This window comes from Pristiophorus japonicus, chromosome 13, assembly GCF_044704955.1.
Source record: "Pristiophorus japonicus isolate sPriJap1 chromosome 13, sPriJap1.hap1, whole genome shotgun sequence".
NCBI classification, from domain to species: domain Eukaryota; kingdom Metazoa; phylum Chordata; class Chondrichthyes; family Pristiophoridae; genus Pristiophorus; species Pristiophorus japonicus.
In genome coordinates this window covers 153882168-153904648 of record NC_091989.1, presented here as the reverse complement: position 1 = coordinate 153904648, position 22481 = coordinate 153882168, and the positions used below count along the sequence as shown (strand labels likewise).

General features: G+C 40.2%; 1 protein-coding gene across 4 annotated transcripts in view; it reads right to left on the bottom strand.

Moving 5' to 3' along the window:
* Positions 1-4861: 4861 nt before the first annotated feature.
* ankrd11 (ankyrin repeat domain 11) overlaps positions 4862-22481 on the bottom strand; it is a 273694-nt gene continuing 256074 nt past the window's right edge. For all 4 annotated transcript variants that reach the window (XM_070898151.1, XM_070898150.1, XM_070898152.1 and 1 more), the window contains 2 exons: positions 15400-15495; positions 4862-11566 (listed from right to left, as the gene is read on the bottom strand). In XM_070898151.1, the coding sequence (XP_070754252.1) occupies positions 11381-11566; positions 15400-15495 (282 nt within the window). In that variant the 3' untranslated portion in view covers positions 4862-11380. The remainder of the gene's footprint in view (positions 11567-15399; positions 15496-22481) is intronic.

The window sequence follows — 22481 nt, the reverse complement described above, 5'->3', positions numbered from 1 at the left end:
TGCTTTCTTAACCGCCTGCTGTACCTGCATGCCAACCTTCAATGACTGATGTACCATGACACTCAGGTCTCGTTGCACCTCCTTTTCCTAATCTGTCACCATTCAGATAATAGTCTGTCTCTCTGTTTTTACCACCAAAGTGGATAACCTCACATTTATCCACATTATACTTCATCTGCCACGCATTTGCCCACTCACCTAACCTATCCAAGTCACTCTGCAGCCTCATAGCATCCTCCTCGCAGCTCACACTGCCACCTAACTTAGTGTCATCCGCAAATTTGGAGATACTACATTTAATCCCCTCGTCTAAATCATTAATGTACAGTGTAAACAGCTGAGGCCCCAGCACAGAACCTTGCAGTACCCCACTAGTCACTGCCTGCCATTCTGAAAAGTCCCCATTTACTCCTACTCTTTGCTTCCTGTCTGACGACCAGTTCTCAATCCATGTCAGCACACTACCCCCAATCCCATGTGCTTTAACTTTGCACATTAATCTCTTGTGTGGGACCTTGTCGAAAGCCTTCTGAAAGTCCAAATATACCACAACAACTGGTTCTCCCTTGTCCACTCTACTGGAAACATCCTCAAAAAATTCCAGAAGATTTGTCAAGCGTGATTTCCCTTTCACAAATCCATGCTGACTTGGACCTATCATGTCACCTCTTTCCAAATGCACTGCTATGACATCCTTAATAATTGATTCCATCATTTTACCCACTACTGAGGTCAGGCTGACCGGTCTATAATTCCCTGTTTTCTCTCTCCCTCCTTTTTTAAAAAGTGGGGTTACATTGGCTACCCTCCACTCGATAGGAACTGATCCAGAGTCAATGGAATGTTGGAAAATGACTGTCAATGCATCCGCTATTTCCAAGGCCACCTCCTTAAGTACTCTGGGATGCAGTCCATCAGGCCCTGGGAATTTATCGGCCTTCAATCCCATCAATTTCCCCAACACAATTTCCCGACTAATAAGAATTTTCCTCAGTTCCTCCTCCTTACTAGACCCTCTGACCCCTCTTATATCCGGAAGGTTGTTAGTGTCCTCCTTAGTGAATACCGAACCAAAGTTCAATGTATATCGGCCCAACCTACTTAACCTATCTTCATAAGTCAACCCCCTCATCTCCGGAATCAACCAAGTGAACCTTCTCTGAACAGCCTCGAATGCAAGTATATCCTTCCTTAAATATGGAGACCAAACTGTATGCAGTACTCCAGGTGTGGCCTCACCAATATCCTGTACAGTTGTAGCAGGACTTCTGTGCTTTTACACTCTATCCCCCTTGCAATAAAGGCCAATATTCCATTTGCCTTCCTGATCACTTGCTGTACCTGCATACTAACTTTTTGTGTTTCATGCACAAGGACCCCCAGGTCTCTTTGCAATTTTTCTCCATTTAAATTATAATTTGCTTTTCTATTATTTCTGCCAAAGTGGATAGCTTCACATTATACTCTACCTGCCAAATTTTTGCCCATTCACTTAGCCTGTCTATATCTCTTTGCAGATTTTGTGTGTCCTCCTCACAATTTGCTTTCCCGTCTATCTTTGTATCATCAGCAAATTTAGCTACTTTATACTCGGTCCCTTCATCCAAGTCATTAATATAGATTGTAAATAGTTGAGGACCCAGACAGATCCCTGTGGCACCTCACTATTTGCCAACCGGGAAATGACGCATTTATTCCGACTCTCTGTTTTCTGTTAGTTAGCCAATCCTCTATCCATGCTAATATATTACCTCCAACCCAGTGAGCTTTTATCTTGTGCAATAACCTCTTTATGTGGCACCTTATCGAATGCCTTCTGGAAATCCAAATACACTACATCCACTGGTTCCCCCTTATCCACCCTGCTCGTTACATTCTCAAAGAACTCCAGCAAATTTGTCAAACATGATTTCTCTTTCATAAAACCAGTGACTCTGCTTGATTGAATCATGCTTTTCCAAATGTCCCGCTACTGCTTCCTTAATAATGGACTCCAGCATTTTCCCAACCACAGATGTTAGGCTAACTGGTCTATAGTTTCCTGCTTTTTGTCTGCCGACTCTTTTTTAAAAAAATAGGGGCGTTACATTTGCAATTTTCCAATCTGCTGGGACTGCCCCAGAATCCAGGGAATTTTGGTAGATTACAACCAATGCATCCACTTTCTCTGCTGCCACTTCTCTTAAGACCCTAGGATGTAAGCCATCAGGTCCAGGGGACTTAACCACCTCGAGTCCCATTATTTTACCTAGTACTACTTCATTAGTGATAGTATTAAGTTCCTCCCTCCCTATAGCCCCTTGATTATCACTATTGGGATGCTTTAAGTGTCTTCTACCATGAAGACCAATACAAGATATCTGTTAAATGTCTCTGCCATTTCCCTGTTCTCCATTATTAATTCCCCAGTTTCGTCCTCCAGGGGACCAACATTTACTTTAGCCACTCTTTTTCTTTTTATGTACCTGTAGAATCTCTTACTGTTTTTATATTTCATGCTAGTTTACTTTGATAATCTATCTTCCCTTTTTTTAATCGTTCTTTGTTGGCTTTTAAAAATTTCCCAATCCTCTGGCCTCCCACTAGTCTTGGCCACATTGTATGCCTTTGTTTTCAATTTGATACCTCCCTTATTTCCTTAGTTAGCCACGGATGGTTATCCCTTCTCTTAGTCTTTCCTTCTCATTGGGATATATTATTGTTGTGAGTTATGAAATATCTCCTTAAATGTCTGCCATTGCTCATCAACCATCCCATACTTTAGTCCCACTCAGATTATCTCTATCAAGTAGTTTAATACTGTAATGAGGTGTAACAAATACATTGCAGTTTACAGATGTTCATTGCTATAATGGCAGATTATGCAGCAATTCATTCATGTATAGTTCTAATTTTCCTCCCTCTCCATATATTTAACATTTAATGACAGCCAATTTTTGAGTAAGTTCAGAAGAAAAGTGCCCAGAATGAAATAATTATCCTCACAGCACTCATTTCTTCTGGCAGACTGGCCATAGTTGAGTTGGTCATTCCGCTCTCTTGACAAAGGATAACGGGGATAAAAGCAACTTTCCCTGTACCAGTGGCAATGAAAAAGTACCTCGTTAGCCTGGAAATTGAATCTTTTAGGTGAGGGGTGGGAAAGGGACAGCTAGCATGGTCCATTTTACTTATTTGATGGCATAAATTAAGAGTTGTGATCTAGCAGTGAATAGCAGAGAGGCGAACGTTGCATTTATATTGATCTTTCAGCAACCAAAGCTCAAATCTCCGGGAACGCCTTTTTTGTGAACTGGGTCTTAGTGCTGACCAGTGGTCAAACTCTGACCACTAAAAGCAGTGTGATTTCAGAACACGCATGCCTTGTCACATTATGGCAGGATGCCATCTATTCCATTGTTGCAGTGACATTATCATGTAATTCAATTTAGCGTGCTAGAGGTTTTGTGCACATTAATTAATGTCATGGTGCAATTACACTGTGCATATGCATTGGCCAATTTATCATGGCCACTATGTGCATGCAATACACTCACCCAACACCCAGCCTGGATAATATAAAAGGGTCGAGGGTTTTTTTGTATTATGCAGGATCTGCATTAATGGCACCTGGTCCGCAAGTCTTGCGCTGCAGTCATAGGAAAAAAATGCAAATATAACGAGTATTTATGGAAATACCAGTATTATCTAGTACTCTCAAAAACAAATATACATTATACAATTGAGAAAGTACTGGAAGGAATTAAATCTAATTTAAGAGCTTGAGTTTGATGTGTCTAATTTGCTATTTAAAAAAATTAAGTTTTTAAAAATCTTGTTGGTTATAATTACAAACAAAAAGTGAGCCATCTCCCCAACTTTCAATGGTGCTATCATCTCTGGTTCCCATTCCTTCATCAAATCAAAATGTTGGAATTTCCTGAAGAAAATAAACCTCAGCATGACTTTCTCAGGACAACGGAGGATGGACAATCAATGTGCCAATGACACCCACTTCTCCAAAACAAAAAAAGTTAAATAACTTTCTCCCCACCACAGTTATACTTACTATCAATGTGATTGCAGGATGTGAACTCTGCTAAACATTTTCTAACAATTTTGACTAGTTATAAAAAAAAAAAATCAGCATTTCCCTTTGCAAACTCTTCAACCAGTCTTCAATATAGTGTAGAAAAAATTCATTCATTCTGAAGAATATGCTGTGGACCAAAATAAAATTTGCTTTTTCAAAAAAAAATCACCTCCAACCAAAACTCAGATCTGTAACATCAGCAGCATCAAAGAGCAACTGCAATGTTTCCTACTAATGCCTTCCACCAGATAATCAAGAGTTCAACTTTTCTTGATCTATGCCAACTTGTACATACTGCTACTAGAAACCATGCTTCCATTTTAAAGAGGAATGCTCCAGCAGTGGTAATTTTTCAACATTTTAGTTTGGTAGAAGTGATCCACTGATAGCTGGAAAATTACAGCTATAATAAAAGAACTTGCATTTATATAGTACCTTTTACAACCTCATTTATTTTATAATTTTGATTTCCAGCACCTGACTTTGAAGCATAGATTACATATACAAGACTCAATTCTGATTATCAATAAAAGGGATGTGTGCCCTGTAGCACCAAGTTCAAAAAAAAACTTAATAGTAGAGTCCGCCAAGCAACATTTTCAGATTTATAACAAAGGAAAGCCTGTAGATTGGAAACTCCAAGATGCATTCAATTATTTTGAATTATTGTTTCATAAATGTTTCATAAACAGAGAAGATGAGGACACAATGGATTTAAAATAAAGGAGTATGTTTAGTGAACAGTTTGGGCACAGCAGATTTAAAGAAAGAAAATAGTCAAACACAAAATGATTTCTTTTCATTTATTTACGAACATAATTTTTGAGGGACAACAGCATCTCTCTTCTCTCTGTACATGCAACTGTAGAAAATAACATTTGTTTTGCAGGAACTCATACAGCTAGTGACAGTACTGCAGCGGCGCACTGCCAAACAATATGTACACAATTAACCTACATTGTACAAAAAATTACATCGTTACATCACCGATGGCATGTTTGCCACTGTTTTTTTTAAAAAAACACATTCTACACAGTTTACTATTACAAAGAGGAGGGTGTGAACCTATGTGTTATTTACAGCTATGTACAGTGTCCCATACAGATGCAAGAACATTTACACATCTGAGACTTCAATCCACATACCACAGGTGTCAGAAAAAGAAAAAATAATAGGTTCATCGCCCTATTAATTAGAGGTGTGCAAAATTTTTGGACTATCATTGTTGGTCACTGTAAAATTTTAGACTGGGTAATTGACACAGTGCTGGGCTTTTTAAAATTTCCCAGTACTCTAGTAGTGTTCTTTAAGTTTGGAACCAAGTCCCATCTTTGAGAGGCTAAGCAAAAATATATTCCGACAGCCATCTGGCCATCTTCAGTGGCTGACATTAACAGCTCAGTGACATTAGCTGGTTTGGAAACCAGTTGTTTCAAAGGATACACACACATATGGCTCTGCAATCCACACATGTACAAAATCTAAGTAAGCTCTTCATATAAATACAGACAAAATTAGCAGTTTTGCAATATCATGAAAGGTTAACAACTTTTTCGACAATGATCCATTTAACCCCAAAAGATGTAATCAGGAACCACACAGAGATGGTTAACACAAGACTAACATAAATTCTTTCCACCTTAGTTCTGCTTTTATATCAAACTCTGACTGTGCCAGTCCTCCTGCAACAGAGGAGAATTACATTCTGCTGCTCTGCAGTTGATTACGGAAACTTATGCAACTACAAGAATAATGGGAAAGAAAACATGCTTGAAAGATTCAGCAATAAAACACAGCAAAAGTTTGCATGTTTGTTGTGTATTTACATGTCAAAAGCAGTTTAAAAAATGAGATTGCAGTTAAGGGCAAGAATTCACAACATCAGATGAGACATGTATTTTCATTTAAGGTTAAACAGTATATCATGAGGGCAAGCTAATGATAGGTAGTAAATAAAGAAAATAATTCAACATATCAGTCTAGTCCTATTAAGATCTAATAGTGGTGTTTTTAATTTTACCTTTCACCATGAACAAGCATTATTTTTAATAGTAAACTAATAGGATGCTTTTAAATACATGTATTGTCTTTTGTATTAGGAAACTAGGTCAGGGCAGTACCGTGACAGAGAACCATAGTTCAAAACTGAGTGACCATGACAGGAAATACAAGCTTTTTGCACATCTCTGCTAGGAACAATTTTCCATGCTTTATGAACAGATATAATTTTTTTTTGAGATAAAGTAGGGCTCAAACAATTTTTGTAATTAGCATAAGAGGTTTCTAATTGTCATTACTCATTGTTATCTTGTATCATTCTCATTCCGTGCCCAACATTAAATACATTAATGTGATAGTGACATACATTCCATACAAGCAATGTGACATTACATGCAATATCTGATGCTAGATAGTCACAGATCAATGACGTGCAAGACTGCAGATTTAAGAATGCCACAATTTTTAGATAATATCGAAATGGAATACAGTACACTTTAGTTAAACATCCAAGGTGAGGGAAAAAAACATTATGAAAGTTGAGTTTGCATAAATAACCATAGAGGAAGGAACATTAAAGCATCACAAAAATGGTGGACCAGCATATCTTATGCTGCAGCCATCACAGGTTTGTGCAAAAGTAAAAACTGTCACCTGAATCAACTCGGCAGATTCATGTAACTTGTCAGTTCTTAGCCAGGCTGAGAGGGATAGAATCTTAAAGAAATGGGAGTGTGTAATGGACATGGTGCAAAGAGAGAGAGAGATATTTTGGGCACTATAAAACTGCTAAATCTTACATCCTTAAGAATTGACCTACCTAACTCCTCAAAAAAGAAATCATCTGGAAAAGGGGTAGTACTAAATTGCAGATGGAAATATAAAACTACCCATGCCAAATTAAATAATGACCCATAATTTGCAGTCAGCAGCGATGCGATGGCAATCGTCACTGACGTCGAAGAAAGCTGCCCACAGAGATCTCTATCTCTGGTGAAAACTTTAGGATTCGTAGCATAGTGCAGCAGTGATGTCATCAAGCTGTCTCAGCAACCAATCACATTGAATAATTCTCACAACAGCAAGCCAGGAAATGAAAAGCACTGATTATCTGCACATTTTAAACATGTTAGCGAGCGAAATAAAGATTGGGACATACATACGGGGTTATGGTAGAAGCTGAAATGTTATGAACAAACTGAAAAAATATATATATTTTTTAAATTGTAATTATCATAATGGAGAACTTTGACATTCCACAAATATAAAAAAAAAGAGTTTTTAGGGCCAGAAAGGTTGTTAAGCAGTCAATACATTGTTAAATCCTAAGTTACACTTATTCTAACATTTAATGGGGTATTTAATAATGATAATAGCGTGGAAAAGCTAAAAATTGTGTCAGTTCCACTGATTGCTGGCTATTGGGGCAGCCAATGTCAGAGCAGTGAATGACTGATGGCAACTTCAGGATTTCCGTGTTTAGATACGCAAGTGCTAAAACCCTGAAGTTATGGTCAGTTTCAGAGGGGTAATGACACCACAAAATCTGGGCCTATATGTCGAAGAATAACCAGTCGACTGGTCCACAACCAGGAAATTTTGCATTCAGACAGGTGAATTTTCTGGGTAAGTGGGAGGGGCGGGGGGGAAAAGAGGGGAAGCCACAGAAATTAAAGAAATATCACAGACTAACTGGAGTTTAGCAAACACGTAATTCAGTCGCACTGTATCCCATTACTATAAAGATATTTTAGTAAATCAGTCTGTTGAGTATCATTCATCTGTGTTAGTATTTAAATATGGATGCGTCAGCTCTACTGTTTGAGCCCTACGTTCAAGGAATCCAGTTGCTAAAAATGGTACATAATGCACAATGCTAACATCACAGAGATAACATGTGCCTGATTTACAATACATTTACTCTCCAAAAAGAAAAAAGTACAACTAATCAAAGTACAGTACAGAACAGGAATTGGACACTCAGAGGTTAGTGTAAACAATCAGAAATATTTCTTTTGCTGAACTTTTATATTCATTTTTCTACTCAATAATTACCCAGATAAAATTTCAGTTATTTCCAGGCACGAACTGAAGGACATTCTGCATATGTATGTATGCTAAAAAAATGTTTAATATTACCAATGAGCCATCATAGTAATCAGGTAGTTCAAAACACATAATAGTACTATTTTCATTTTAAGAATTAAGATAATGCCCTTAAGTAAACCTAAAAAGGTTGGATTTACAATACTGTACTACCAAAAAGCCAACTTCCACAGCACACTTCTCAGTCTTTCCATTAATGTAAAGGTTTTTGACAGAAATACCAGTTCCATAATATTTGGAAAACAAGGTTGGCCTTATACTATTTCTGCACATCACCACAATGTGGACATCTTTCAGGATTGCATCTGCTGCAAAATTGGATAAGAGGATAAACTGCAGTGATCTGCAAACATTAATGAAATACAGTAGGTAACAATGTTTCAGTTATTTGCCTTTCACGATTTTACTCCGAATAACTGAAAATAATTGATAGGTCTTGAAATTTTAAGTCAGTCATTCTCACTGATTTAAAAATGTATGTTTAGATTTAAATATTTGAAGGATAACTGGTGTCTTAGTAGAGTTTTGCAGCAATTTTAAAATAGTCATCATGAACCCACTGATTATAATGTTAGCTCACTTATTTAAAAATTAAGGTTATTATAATTAATATGCCACTGTAATAAAACAGCCAAAAGCTATTGAATAACAGTTGCAGTAGCAGCAGTGGTCTACTTACTGGAGGACACACAGATATTTGCTCGTTGCTCTTCTACTTTACACAGCTGTCCAGCACTTATGGGGTGAACAACATTAGGCTATTCTTCAAATTGTATATTAGATACATGATTTCCTCTTAACTTTCACCTTCAATGTTCAGCTTCATTGTAAAACAGAACCGACATCTGGTGGCTCATAAATGAGCTAACAGACAAGCATTTTTAAGTGTGGACTCAATGAGATTAGAAAAAAATATATAGTCCATTACAAATCTGTTAGTAGGGCAAGTGATTTGGTACAGCACAATATACTTTGACAAATCCTGCATATTTATACACTTAAAGATCACAGGCAAATACAGATGAAAAAAGCCGTTCAGCCCATCTAGCTCCTCCAGGGATTTTGCTTCCACTACGCTACCCATAGGATCATTTAAGGTATTGACCACTCTCTGCACTACAAAGTGCTTTTTGACCTCAGTCTTGAACTTGCCGTTTACCAGTTTGCATTTGTATGTGTAATTAGATTTATTGCCTGGGTACTGTAATTTTACATTAAAAATTCAGACTGTTAAAAATGCAGGTTTCTCAGTAGATCTGAGTGACAACAAATCACTTGCCGAGTCAGGAGATATTGTCTCCACTGAAATCCAAAGATGCGAAGAAATTGTTTTGTCATCAGGTGTGCTAAATTGTGCCTAATTCTAATGTTTGAATTCCAGTCTGTGTAAGCAGGCAAAGGGATATACACCATGTCTTTTAGAAATGCTTATGCTTCTTTACTAAGAGTTTTGTACACAGGAACTACTTTTTTGAAATAATGCTCCTTCTTTGTGATATAACGATTCATTAATAAAACTTGTGCAAAAGCACAATATTCCGTAGTTCTGGACATAACATTTTAGCAAGGATCGGTATCCTCCTGATTACTCAACCTCTTCCTTAAATTGTAGAAAATAAAAATGTAAATGGTCTATTATTGAGTAACAAATTTGCTGTTGGGTATGCATATAATCAGATGTTGCCTACCTCACGAAGGCAGAAACAACATTTCAAATACCCAATGCGTATGTTACACTCGGTGACTAATGTGGCATTTGTCCTCAAACTAATTTGTATCTGTTGAATCAGAATCAGTGCTTCCTTTTAAAGTTACTGTGCAGTAGTTTTACCTTTATGTAAACATGTAAACATCTAACAGAAACCACACAGTTCAATAATAAAAAGTTGAAGGAGCTACTCCACACTAGCAACTTAGTGTAAAAATTTTGAATAACCAAATGAACTTTGTTGCAGCCGTAACAAAAATCTATTCCATTGCAAAGATGTGACTTTCCAAATATTTAGCAGTAAAACAATGAGCATTTCAATTTTTTGGCCCATTTTTCAAACTGAAATGAAAGTGCCATCTAAAAAAAACTGTACATACGGAGGATTTTTTCTTTTTTACACTTAGCTCTGAAGAGTGATATTACAGTATGAGGAGTTATTTACAACTGTGCAGTAATGTGTGGCAAAATAAATTATTTAAAGGCAGCCATTGCCATCATAGTACACTGGTTAATGTATATAAAAACTGTACAGCATTTAAGGGATATATATTTTTTTAACTGTTTAGTATTGGCTCTGTAGTGTCAAGTGATGCTCCTGCTAGAGAAGCAATGAATGCCCAAGAATTAAAGGGGAAAAAGAAATAAAACATACTCAGTGGCCTTACCATTAAACTGCTTCAACAGGGTTCCTTGCCTTGAGTCACTTTTGTTCGCAGCAGTAACAGAATTGCAGCCAACAAGTAGAACTAGTGTCACATGACCAATTGTGGACTTGAGTGCATGCAAAGGGCATATGGACAGTTACGAGATGACTTAAGAGGCTACACTTTTGTTTTCCTTTTTAAAATGAAATGATTGTGACTGCAAACTCCAATATCTTACCTGCTTTAAATCTATAACTTAATTCACAATGCACTTAAAGATCATGACTTTCTGACTTGTGACCTGTTAGCTTTGATGAATGAAATTTAAATCTGACCACACTGTACAAATTTGGTCAGTCAACCAATACAACTTGTCTGGTAATAAACAGATATTGCAATACTGCTACTCCTTTTCCCAACAGTTCTTTAAAGTGAAGCTGAAATGACTATGAATGTCAGCATAAGTTACTAAATGGTCATTACCTCTCTCCTGCGAAAAAGTATGTGATCAAGGTCACTGGTATGGCAGCTAGCACAATTTGCTACTGTTCTGCACTTCAACGTGGGTATACAACTTTTGGCCTGCCAGTTTAGTGTGCAGGCTGTAATTGCTTAAGTTTCATTTCATCTGAACCACTGACCTGTCTTGACATCCTTCTTCCCTGCAGAAGTGATATCTAAAATCTGTGAAAAGTGCAATATAGTTTAAATGATGCTTCCTCCTCATGAAACAGGGAATCATTAGCAAGCAGCACTTAAGGATTTTAAAGAAAAAAACTTGAACTAATGTTCCTTTGGGAAGTATCCCACTTTGTGCCACAAATGGTCATCAACCATGTGTTAACACAGTCATGCCGGCAGAAGCACAAAGTCATCATTCACATCAACCATTGGCACGTAGAAGGAAGGGACCTCACTGACACACAGGGACTTATGTCCGGCTGGGTCCAGCTCTTGCACTTTTAGCTGCCATTCCATTCGCTGGACTGCATTCAATGCAGCTGCCTCATGTTGCTGTCGCATTAACAAACATGTCTATCAAGAAAAAGAGAAGTATATTATTTCAAGAAATTGGTAAGGAAATGTTTCTCTGCAACATGAATTTACCTCTATCCTCTCACTTATTTCAAAATAGAATTTTGGTTATAATAGGCTGCAATAATTTGGCATCACATTTGAATCCATCATTCAATAACAATAGCTGTGTGGGTTTTTTTTTAAAGAAGTTCTTTTTGAGGAGGATATTCACTCTCCAAGGAAGCATATACCCTTTCAGCTTTCTTCCAACATATTTCAAGTCGTGGTGAGTTTTACATTTTTGCTCTGGTAAGGGTGGGAGGTCTGTTCCCAAAACTACCTGCCTGGCCTCTTTGGCTAGCTGCAAGGAGGCATACCATAGTGATTCACTAATAACAGCTTTATATATGATTTTTCCTTTCATCTTGGAGAGATACTTCAGACTTCATTGTGCATCCTCACAGTTCATGCTGTGTATTAGTGCTTCAACAAGTAATGCATTACATGCTACTCCCTTCCATTTGTGGGTTTTAATGCAACATCTTAATAAAAGTGTTCCCAAAATCACTGGTTGAAACTCTGGTCTTTCCAATCATTGATCGATATTGAAACCTTACCTTAATTTTTGTGTGTAGATCACAAATTTTACATAGAATGTGAATGTAGCCCTGACAAATGCAAATATGTTTCTCAAATTTATGACTGAAAACAGCTAACATTTCCTCGTTGTTCATCAGTCATTAGCTTTGACAAAGCTGCCTTTAAAGTCATGTCAGCGATACATGGGGTCCAACACAAAAAGCACTTGTCCAACTTTCAGAATTCTTGACTATAAACAATCTCTCAAAATGTATTATAATTAAAGAAAGGCAGGCAGAAATAAGTTAACAGGCATCATCATTGAACTGAGTTACTTTGTTAGAACACAGAATAGACAGCCAATTTGTATGTATCAATTTGTTTTCATTTTTGGAACTGTTTGATGACATAAAATTTATCAGAAAACACATCATCCAGTTCAGGACTGGACACGATGTTTGGATCAGTCAAGAATCATGGATTAACATAGAAACATAGAAAATAGGTGCAGGAGTAGGCCATTTGGTCCTTCGAGCCTGCACCGCCATTCAACAAGATCATGGCTGATCACCCATCCCAGCACCTCCCCCCGCCCCACGTCCCCTCCAGCTGCAAGGACCACATCCAACTCCCTCCCAAACACATCCAATGAACTGGCATCAACAATTCTCCGTGGCAGGAAACACCACAGGCCAACAACTCCCCGGGTGAAGAAGTCTCTCCCAATCCCAGCCCCAAACAGCCCACACCCCATCCCAAGAGCGTGCCCCCGCCCCCCGGCTCCGGACCCACCCAACACCGGGAACACTCGCCCTGCACCCAACCCGCCCTGTCCCGTCAGAATCCTTCCCAATTGCCAAACACCCCCGGATGTCGAGCCCCAGCCACCCCGGAGCCATGCCCCCGTGACGCCAACTGCCATCAGCAGTCAACCTGTCCACCCCACTCCGAACACTCCCCGCACCGAGGCAGAGCCCCCAGGCCTGCCCCTCCAACACTCTTCGCCCCCCCAGACCTCTGCTGCAATGTGGCCCCTCCTGTCCCCCACCCTGGGTTTCTCTGCCCCCCCACCTCCACCACTCTCCCCCCCCATCCCCCGATTGCAACAATTAAAGAAAAAATGACCAAGTGCTCTTCACCAGGACTTAAAAAAACAAACAAAATACACAACTAGTATAGTGGCGGATTACTTAAAAAGAACTAATCACAAATTAACTGAAATGCTGTTTACGTGGCCCAACACAACTTGGGTTTGTTTTCCATAATCTGTCAGTTTTAAAATGTATGCCCTTTCTGCCTTCAACCTCACTGTCGAACAAAATAAAACAAAGTTAGTTTATAGCGGTTTAGAATTCTTAATTCCAAAATGATCCTTCTGAACTATGTATCTGACAAGTGTTTTAATGGATTTCTGATGTGATTGAAGTCTTGTGAAAATAACAGTTCCCTTAATCAATTGTTTTTTTTTTTAAAAAGCCCCATTTATTTTTAAGCATAATTTCTCTTTTGTAACTACAGCACTTAAAAAGTTGATGTGAATCACACATTGGCGGGGATAAAAGAAATTATGTAGGGATTTTTGGCGCCCAGGAGGACGTACGGTCGATTTCTGTGTGCCCGTTTGTGCCGAGAAAAAAAAAAATCGGGACTTTTACCAAAGAATTATTTGAATTTGGCACAGCGCTCTCCGAAGTTAGTCTGTGGCAGAGCTTCAAGCGTGCGCTAAAAACTCTCTGGACATGCGCGAAAAGCTGAAGTTGTCAGGGCAACCAGAGACGCTGAAGCAAGCTGAAGTCCACTCCGGTCTTTGATTCATAATGACATTCACACTGAGGGATTGGCGATCGTAAGACAACTTTACCAAGACATAGACATCATTAGCAGTTGTTCACTGCTGTATTCTGTACATCAAAACCAAAATGATAACCTGCTCATTTCTATACCATACAATCCAGCATTTAAAAAGTGAAATCCGCTGAACCTGCTCCAATCCCAGGCCCGCCATGGAGCTCTCCCCCTACTGGACCTGCTCCAATCCCGGGCCCCTGAAGGACCTCTCCCCCCGCTGAACCCTCTCCAATCCCGGGCCCCCGAAGGACCTCTCTTTTCCGCCCGCTCCCCCGTGAGACCCACTCCAATCCCGGGATCCCGAAAGACCTCTCCCTTCCGCTGTGCCCTCTCCAATCCCGGGCCCCCGAAGAACTGCTCCCCCAGTGGACCCACTGCAATCCCAGGCCCCTGCAGGACCGCCCGCTCCCGAACTTCAACTCGCGGGAGAGCGGGACTGAGTGGGCGGGGGCCATTCGGCCCGGGTTTGCAGTGGGTCCAGCTTGGGGGGGTGGGTGTGCAGTCCTTTCAGCCCCGGATTGCAGCGGGGAGCAGTTCTTTCGACCCAGAAATCTTCTTCCCTTGCTTCAAAAAGAGTTCCCGGTGGAAAACAAAAGTATTTTATTGTGTATTCTTATTGCTTCGCTCCTGTCCTCTTGTGCGCTGCGTCGATTCCTTAAGTTAACATGTGTTTTTTTTGCGGGGCTTTTGGACCCAAAATCGATTAATTCCACAAAAACTGCGCCTGATCCCGTTTTGACTCGTGTCTGCGCCAAAATGTTTAAACTGGCGCACATGGTCGGCACTGGCATCCAAACGTTGGCGAAAGTTGGAAAGTGAATCACAGCAAAAAACATTTGGACACCAAAAAACGGCGCACAATCGTGCCGAAAATAGAACCCATAATGTATTATAGTGATGCAAATTTTCACACTGCAATCAATACCAAAATAGCAATCTTCAAAGGAAATTCAAAGAACCATGATCAATAAAACAAAAAAACATGTGAAACAGTAGCATATTTCTGCAGTACTGCTTGTTCAGATTGTCATTGCCTTCAAATCTCAAGAATCCCAATTGAATGGAATTGATTTTTTTGTTCAATGAACTTCAGCCCCAGTTTATCAAATTATAATTTCAAAAGTTAATTTCGAGCCTTAAAAGCGCCCAGATAATGTTCTATTTTTCCATTAAGGTGAGAAATATTTGTCTTCCAATTGTGTTAGGAGCATTAATGCCTCTACCATTCCCTTTAACAGAATATGTTTATGGGTCGAACCAGTAATTTGATCAGCAATAATTAAAGATGGAAAAGTAAAGTCATCAGTGAAGATTAGTATTTGAAATTAGATAGGCTTGCTGAGATTCAAGTGTTCTCGTATTGGAGGTACCATTTTTAGTTATTTCTAAAATCATAATATATCAGACATAATAAAAACAGTTACCTTCATTCTATCATATTTATCATCTACATCCTGCAGCCATGAGATAAACTGCCGGGCATTAAACCGATCCCTCACCGATGTCTTATTTTCATCCCCCTATACAACAAAAGCAGAAAAATTACCAGTGTCAACATATCAACTGTTCAGTTCACAAAGTAAAACTGATCAAATAAATGACTAAGTAGTTCAAGAGGCAATAGTCAGTTAAACAAAAGTGTTTCACACACTTGTCAACTGCTTCAGTTTAAACCAGAAATCTGAAGTACAGTTTAGGAGAATTTCTGGCCATAAAGATTTTGACTGAGCACAAATCTGGCTGACATTACTGACGCAGAGTGCAATAGGTTCAACCAGGACACCTAAACAATCTCAACGTATGCCTCTGAATATAAAACATTGGCCATTTGTGGTGTTCTGAAGGCTGCATCTAAAACCACAATTCATCTACCATTCATGAAAATATAGAAACATAGAAAATAGGTGCAGGAGTAGGCCATTTGGCCCTTCGAGCCTGCACCACCATTCAATAAGATCATGGCTGATCATGATCATTCCCTCAGTACCCCTTTTTCCTGCTTTCTCTCCATACCCCTTGATCCCTTTAGCCGTAAGGGCCATATCTAACTCCCTCTTGAATATATCCAATGAACTGGCATCAACAACTCTCTGCGGCAGGGAATTCCACAGGTTAACAACTCTGAATGAAGAAGTATCTCCTCATCTCAGTCCTAAATGGCCTACCCCTTATCCTAAGACTGTGTCCCCTGGTTCTGGACTTCCCCAACATCGGGAACATTTTCCCGCATCTAACCTGTCCAGTCCTGTCAGAATCCTATATGTTTCTATGAGATTCCCTCTCATCCTTCTAAACTCCAGTGTATAAAGGCCCAGTTGATCCAGTCTCTCCTCATATGTCAGTCCAGCTATCCCTGGAATCAGTCTGGTGAACCTTCGCTGCACTCCCTCAATAGCAAGAATGTCCTTCCTCAGATTAGGAGACCAAAACTGAACACAATATTCCAGGTGAGGCCTCACCAAGGCCCTGTACAACTGCAGTAAGACCTCCCTGCTCCTATACTCAAAATCCTCTAGCTATGAAGGCCAACATGCCATTTGCCTTCTTGACCGCCTGCTGTACCTGCATGCCAACTTTCAATGACTGATGAACAATGACACCCAGGTCTCGTTACACCTCCCGTTTTCCTAATCTGCCGCCATTCAGATAATATTCTGCCTTCCTGTTTTTGCCACCAAAGTGGATAACCTCACATTTATCCACATTATACTGCATCTGCCATGCATTTGCCCACTCACCTAACCTGTCCAAGACACCCTGCAGTCTCTTAGCGTCCTCCTCACAGCTCACACCGCCACCCAGTTTAGTGTCATCTGCAAAATTGGAGATATTACTCTCAATTCCTTCATCCAAATCATTAATGTATATTGTGAAGAGCTGGGGTCCCAGCACTGAGCCCTGCGGCACTCCACGAGTCACTGCCTCTCACTCCGAAAAGGACCCGTTTATCCCGACTCTGCTTCCTGTTTGCCAACCAATTCTCTATCCACGCCAGCACATTACCCCCAATATCATGTGCTTTGATTTTGCACACCATTCTCTTATGTGGGACCTTGTCAAAGGCCTTTTGAAAGTCCAAATACACCACATCCACTCTACTAGTTACATCCTCAAAAAATTCCAGAAGATTTGTCAAGTATGATTTCTCTTTCATAAATCCATGCTGACTTGGACCGATCTTGTCACTGCTTTCCAAATGCGCTGCTATTTCATCCTTAATAATTGATTCCAACATTTTCCCCACCACCGAAGTCAGGTTAACTGGTCTATAATTACCCGTTTTCTCTCTCCCTCCTTTTTAAAAAATTGCCGTTACATTAGCAACCCTCCAGTCCATCGGAACTGATCCAGGTCGATAGACTGTTGGAAAACGATCACCAATGCATCCACTATTTCTAGGGCCACTTCCTAAAGTACTCTGGGATGCAGATAATCAGGCCCCGGGGATTTATCGGCCTTCAATCCCATCAATTTCCCCAACACAATTTCCCGCCTAATAAGGATATCCTTCAGTTCCTCCTTCTCACTAGACCCTCGGTCCCCTAGTGCATCCAGAAGATTATTTGTGTCTTCCTTCCGTGAAGACAGAACCAAAGTATTTGTTCAATTGGTCTGCCATTTCTTTGTTCCCCATTATAAATTCACCTGAGTCTGACTGCAAGGGTTTTGCTTTTTTTAAACTAAAGAAAATCTGCTCCTGAATTAAGCCACCATTAGTAGTTTGGTAACGTTATCCTTGAATATTTCAGTTTTAGCCAATGAGCCAGTTTAAATACACTTTAAACCTTGTAGTTTATTCAACAAGTAGCATGCATATACAAAAGCAATGCAATGGATACACAGCTGCTAGTAAAAAACAAATATATGACAAGAATTCTTTTTACGTGAAAGGTTTATGTAACAAAAGTCAAGGTGTTTGATGTTCTGTCCAATAAGCAGTTGTAATTGAGTGACTAAGTAGTTGTGTGTGTTTAGTGGACCAAGAAAGAAAAATTACAGTAAGAAAAAAACCTTGAGCATTAAAATAGATTGCAAATCTAATTGGCAATGTGTGGGGAAGCTATGCCAGTACATGAAGGAGAAAGGAATAGAAGAATATCTTGATAGGCAAGATGAAGTATGGTGGGAGGAGGCTCGTGCGGAGCATAAACACTGGAATATACCTGTTGGGCTGAATGCCCATTTCTGTGCTGTAAATTCTATAAAAGTGTGAGTGTGAAGTATGACTTTCCGCTATGAAACTGACAAAAGTTTTGGGAAAGGGGCTAATTCACTATGGCTATTGGGGAGGAAAGGTTTACCTCTGTCCCTGAATTATCTGAAGTGGATTGGGAAGGTGCCAGAAAAAAGGCAAAGTAGGACTTCTCCCAGTGTTAAGATGATCACTGTCAGATTTTGAAAGAGAAAGGTCCACAAACAGCATTGTAAAACACAAATCCCCACCCTCATCTCTTTTTTCTGGGTCAATGATGACTATATCGGTGCCATTTCCTGCTTTCACCCCGAACTGGAAAATTTCATGAACTTTGCTTCCAATTTCCACCCTTCCTTTGCCTTCAGATGGTCCATCTCTGACCCTTTCCCTGACTTCTCCATCTCCATTTCGGAGAACAGGCTGTCAATCAATTATCTACTACAAGCTCACCGACTCTCATGGATATCTTGACTACACTTCTTCCCACCGGCTTCCTGCAAGGACTCTATTCCATTCTCGCAGTTTCTCAGTCTCCATTGCATCTGTTCGGACGATAGCACCTTCCATACCAGTGCTTCCAATATGTCTTCCCGTTTCCTCAACCGAGGCTTCCCCTCCAGCGTGACTGACTGGGCCTTGGAATGTGTCTGTCCCACTTCTGGCACTTCTGCTTACGCCTTTCCCCTCCCTCCCAGAACTACAATAGGGTTCCCCCTGTCCTCACCTTCCACCCAATCAGCCTCCACATTCAACGGATCATCCTTTTCCATTTCCAGCACTTCCAGCATGATGCCATCATCAAACACATCTTCCCTCCTCTTTCAGCATTCCGAAGGAGCTGTTCCCTCCACGACACCCTGGTCCACTCTTCCAACACCCCATCCCTTCCCACGGCACCTTCCCATGCAGCACCTGCCCTTTTACCTCCTCCCTTCCCACCATCCAGGGCCCCAAACACGCCTTTCTAAGTGAAGCAGCGATTTACTTGTGCTTCTTTGAATTTAGTATACTGTATTCACTGCGCACAAGGTGGGCTCCTCTACATTGGGGAGAACAAATGCAGATTGGGTGATTGTTTTGTGGAACACCTCTGTTCAAGCGTGACCCCGCGCTTCCGGTTGCCCACTCCCAGTCTGACCTCTCTGTTCGAATGAGGCTCAATGGAAGCTCGAGGAACAGCGCCTCATCTTTCGGTTATGCACTTTACAGCCTTCCGGACTCAACATCGAGTTCAACAATTTCAGATCATTACCACTGCCCCCATTTTTTCCAGATAGCAACTGTTGGTAATGATTCTGCTTTTGCCATTTACACCTCCTCTAGATCCATCACTGAAAGTTAACATGCAGCTACAGCAAGCAATTAAGAAAGCAAATGGTATGTTGGCCTTTATTACAAGAGGATTTGAGTACAAGAGTAAAGATGTCTTACTGCAATTATATAGGGCCCTGGTGAGACCACACCGAGTATTGTGTACAATTTTTGTCTCCTTAAAGAAGGAGTGCAACGAAGGTTCACCAGACTGATTCCTGGGATGGGGGATTGTCCTATGAGGAGAGATTGAGTAGAGAAGGCCAATATTCTTTACAGTTTAGAAGAATGAGAGGTGAATTCATTGAAACATACAAAATTCTTAAGGGGCTTGAGAGGGTAGATGCAGGGAGGATGTTTCCCCTGGCTGGGGAGTCGAGAACCAGGGGTCACAGTCTCAGAATAAGGGGTCGGTCATTTAGGACTGAGATGAGGAGAAATTTCTTCACTCAAGAGGTGGTGAATTTTTATAATTCTCTACCTCAGAGAGCTGTGGATGCTCAGTCGTCGAATATATTCAAGACAGAGATCAATAGATTTTTGGATATTAAGGGAATCAAGGGATTTGGGAATAGTGCAGGCAAGTGGAGTTGAGGTAGAAGATCAGCCATGATTTTATTGAATGGCAGAGCAGGCTCGAGGGACCGAATGGCCTACTCCTACTTATGTTTTTTTTTAAACTTGTCCCATTACGATCCACTTTTCTCTTGCATCATCTCCTCTCCCCCCATTCCTTACTTCTATACCTGTTTAAAACCTGTTACATCTGTAACTTTTTCAAGTTCTGATAAAAGGTCATCAATCTGAAACATTAACTTTGTTTCTCTATCCACAGATGCTGCCTGACCTGCTGAATATTCCCAGCAGTTTCTGCTTTATTTCAGATTTCCAACATCTGCAATATGTTACTTTTGTAAAACTTGTACTGGTTTACGCAAATAAAATCACTAGTAGCCAGCAGACTTTTTTTCTTACCTGAAAGGGGCACAACCACTCCATCTTAAGCAACTTCCTTTGAAGCCTGCTGAAAACAGCCAGTTGATATGGAAGTGTGAAAACAGATTGCAATCTAAGGCAATCTATGTTTAGCTTCTCATTAACAATCCATATGAACTTCTTTTCAATGCTTATTTTAAATGGGTGGATAGAAAATTGCAATATGAGACTATTGTGAATTTATCTTCTAATAGCAGCATTATCTCTGCTATTGTGATTTATTAGGAAAATTAGTGCCTTTTAATTTGATCAGTTTTCAAAGGAATTGAATGTATAAAATACAAACATCTTTTAGCATTTAGCTGTTCTGGCATAGTAGCCAATATCTGTTTAATGCGAAGAAATCTGGGGGCACATGCAATACCTAGGGAGAAGAGAAGACTCATCGATTTCATCTTGAGAACCAGTTTCATTTCAAGAAATGGTAAGAAAAGCTGAAAGCAGCTTTGTTGGACTGTAGATTTGTACTTGGAGAAAGCCTGAAGCTTGAAAGGGATTATTTCTCAATCTTTTTACACCTTTTTGTGCTATATATTAATTGGCCATATATTTGCTACTGTAATTTTTTAATTTGTAAATAGATTAGTTATTTTAGCTTGTCAAAAAGGGCTGCACATTTGAAATTTTCCACCTCCTAGACTAACAGGAGACATGCTGACAGCACGAAATACATTCTACTGCAGTGTTGGTAAATGTTGGGCTACACAACTTAAAATGTAAACTAACTGATCACAAGGGGTGTAAACTACTTATGGATAGTCTTGTACAACTGTTAGAACAAAAATGGTGTTCCAGAAACCTACCCCAGAAGAGGAAGAGCTTACCCATGTCCCTGAGAGAAAAAACAAGAGGAAAAACAAGAGAAGAAAGGCAGATCTCCCTCTTCCAGAACCAACTCCTTCAGCTTTCAGAATTGTTTTAATTTAAGAAGTCTTGGCATAAGGACTCTTTTTATAGAAAAATCAATTTTGAAGAATTAATGATGACTAAGGGATCTTCATGGCATTGCTCATGGATACAGGAGTAAAACTAGAAGACGAAGAACAGGCCTTCTTTGGCAGAAAGAAAGAGGTGTAGAGGCGCGGAGAGATTTAAGGAGGGAATTCCAGAGCTTAGGGTCTTAGCCGCTGAAGGCTCGGTGGAGCAGGTGAAATTGAGGATGCTGAATAGGCCAGAATTAGAGGAGCACAGGTATCTTGGAGGGCTGTGGGGCTGGAGGAGATTACAGAGATAGGGAGGGACGACGCAATGGATGGATTTGAAAACAAGGATGAGAATTTTTAAATCGAGGCATTGCTTAACCAGGTGCCAATGTAGGTCAGGGTTCAATGCGACAGGGAGCTCCGGAGGTTGCGTTGCCACCAGGGTTAAGGATATCTCCTCGTGGCTGGAGAAGAACTTGGAGTGGGAGGGGGAGGATCCAGTTGTCGTGGTCCATGTAGGAACCAATGACATAGGTAGAACTAAGAATGGGGTTGTGGGAGTTTGAGAAGCTAGGGTCTAAATTAACAAGCAGAACCTCAAGGGTAATAATCTCTGGATTACTATCTGAGCCATGCGCAAATTGGCATTGGGTCAAACAGATCAGAGTGTTAAATGCATGGCTCAAAGAGTGATGTGGGAAGAAGGGGTTTCAACTCATTGGGCACTGGCACCAGTACTGGGGAAAGTGGGAGCTGTTCCGTCGGGACGGGCTCCACTTAAACCAGGCTGGGACCAGTGTCCTGGAGAATTGAATAATTTGGGCTGTAGATAGGGCTTTAAACTAAAAAATGGGAGGGTGGAGGGGACTGGGGGGGGGGGTGTCAGATGAAGGGAATTTAGAATTCTAAAGAGGAAGATCAATGCAATAGAGCAGTGTAGTGATTTGGGTAAAAATAAGCTGAGTGTGACAGGAAGGGACAGAGTTTAACGGTAGCAGTACAGCAAAGAATAAGGTCAAAGCAGGGAATAATGGTAAAAAAATTAAATTAAAGGCTCTTCATCTGAATACACGAAGCATTC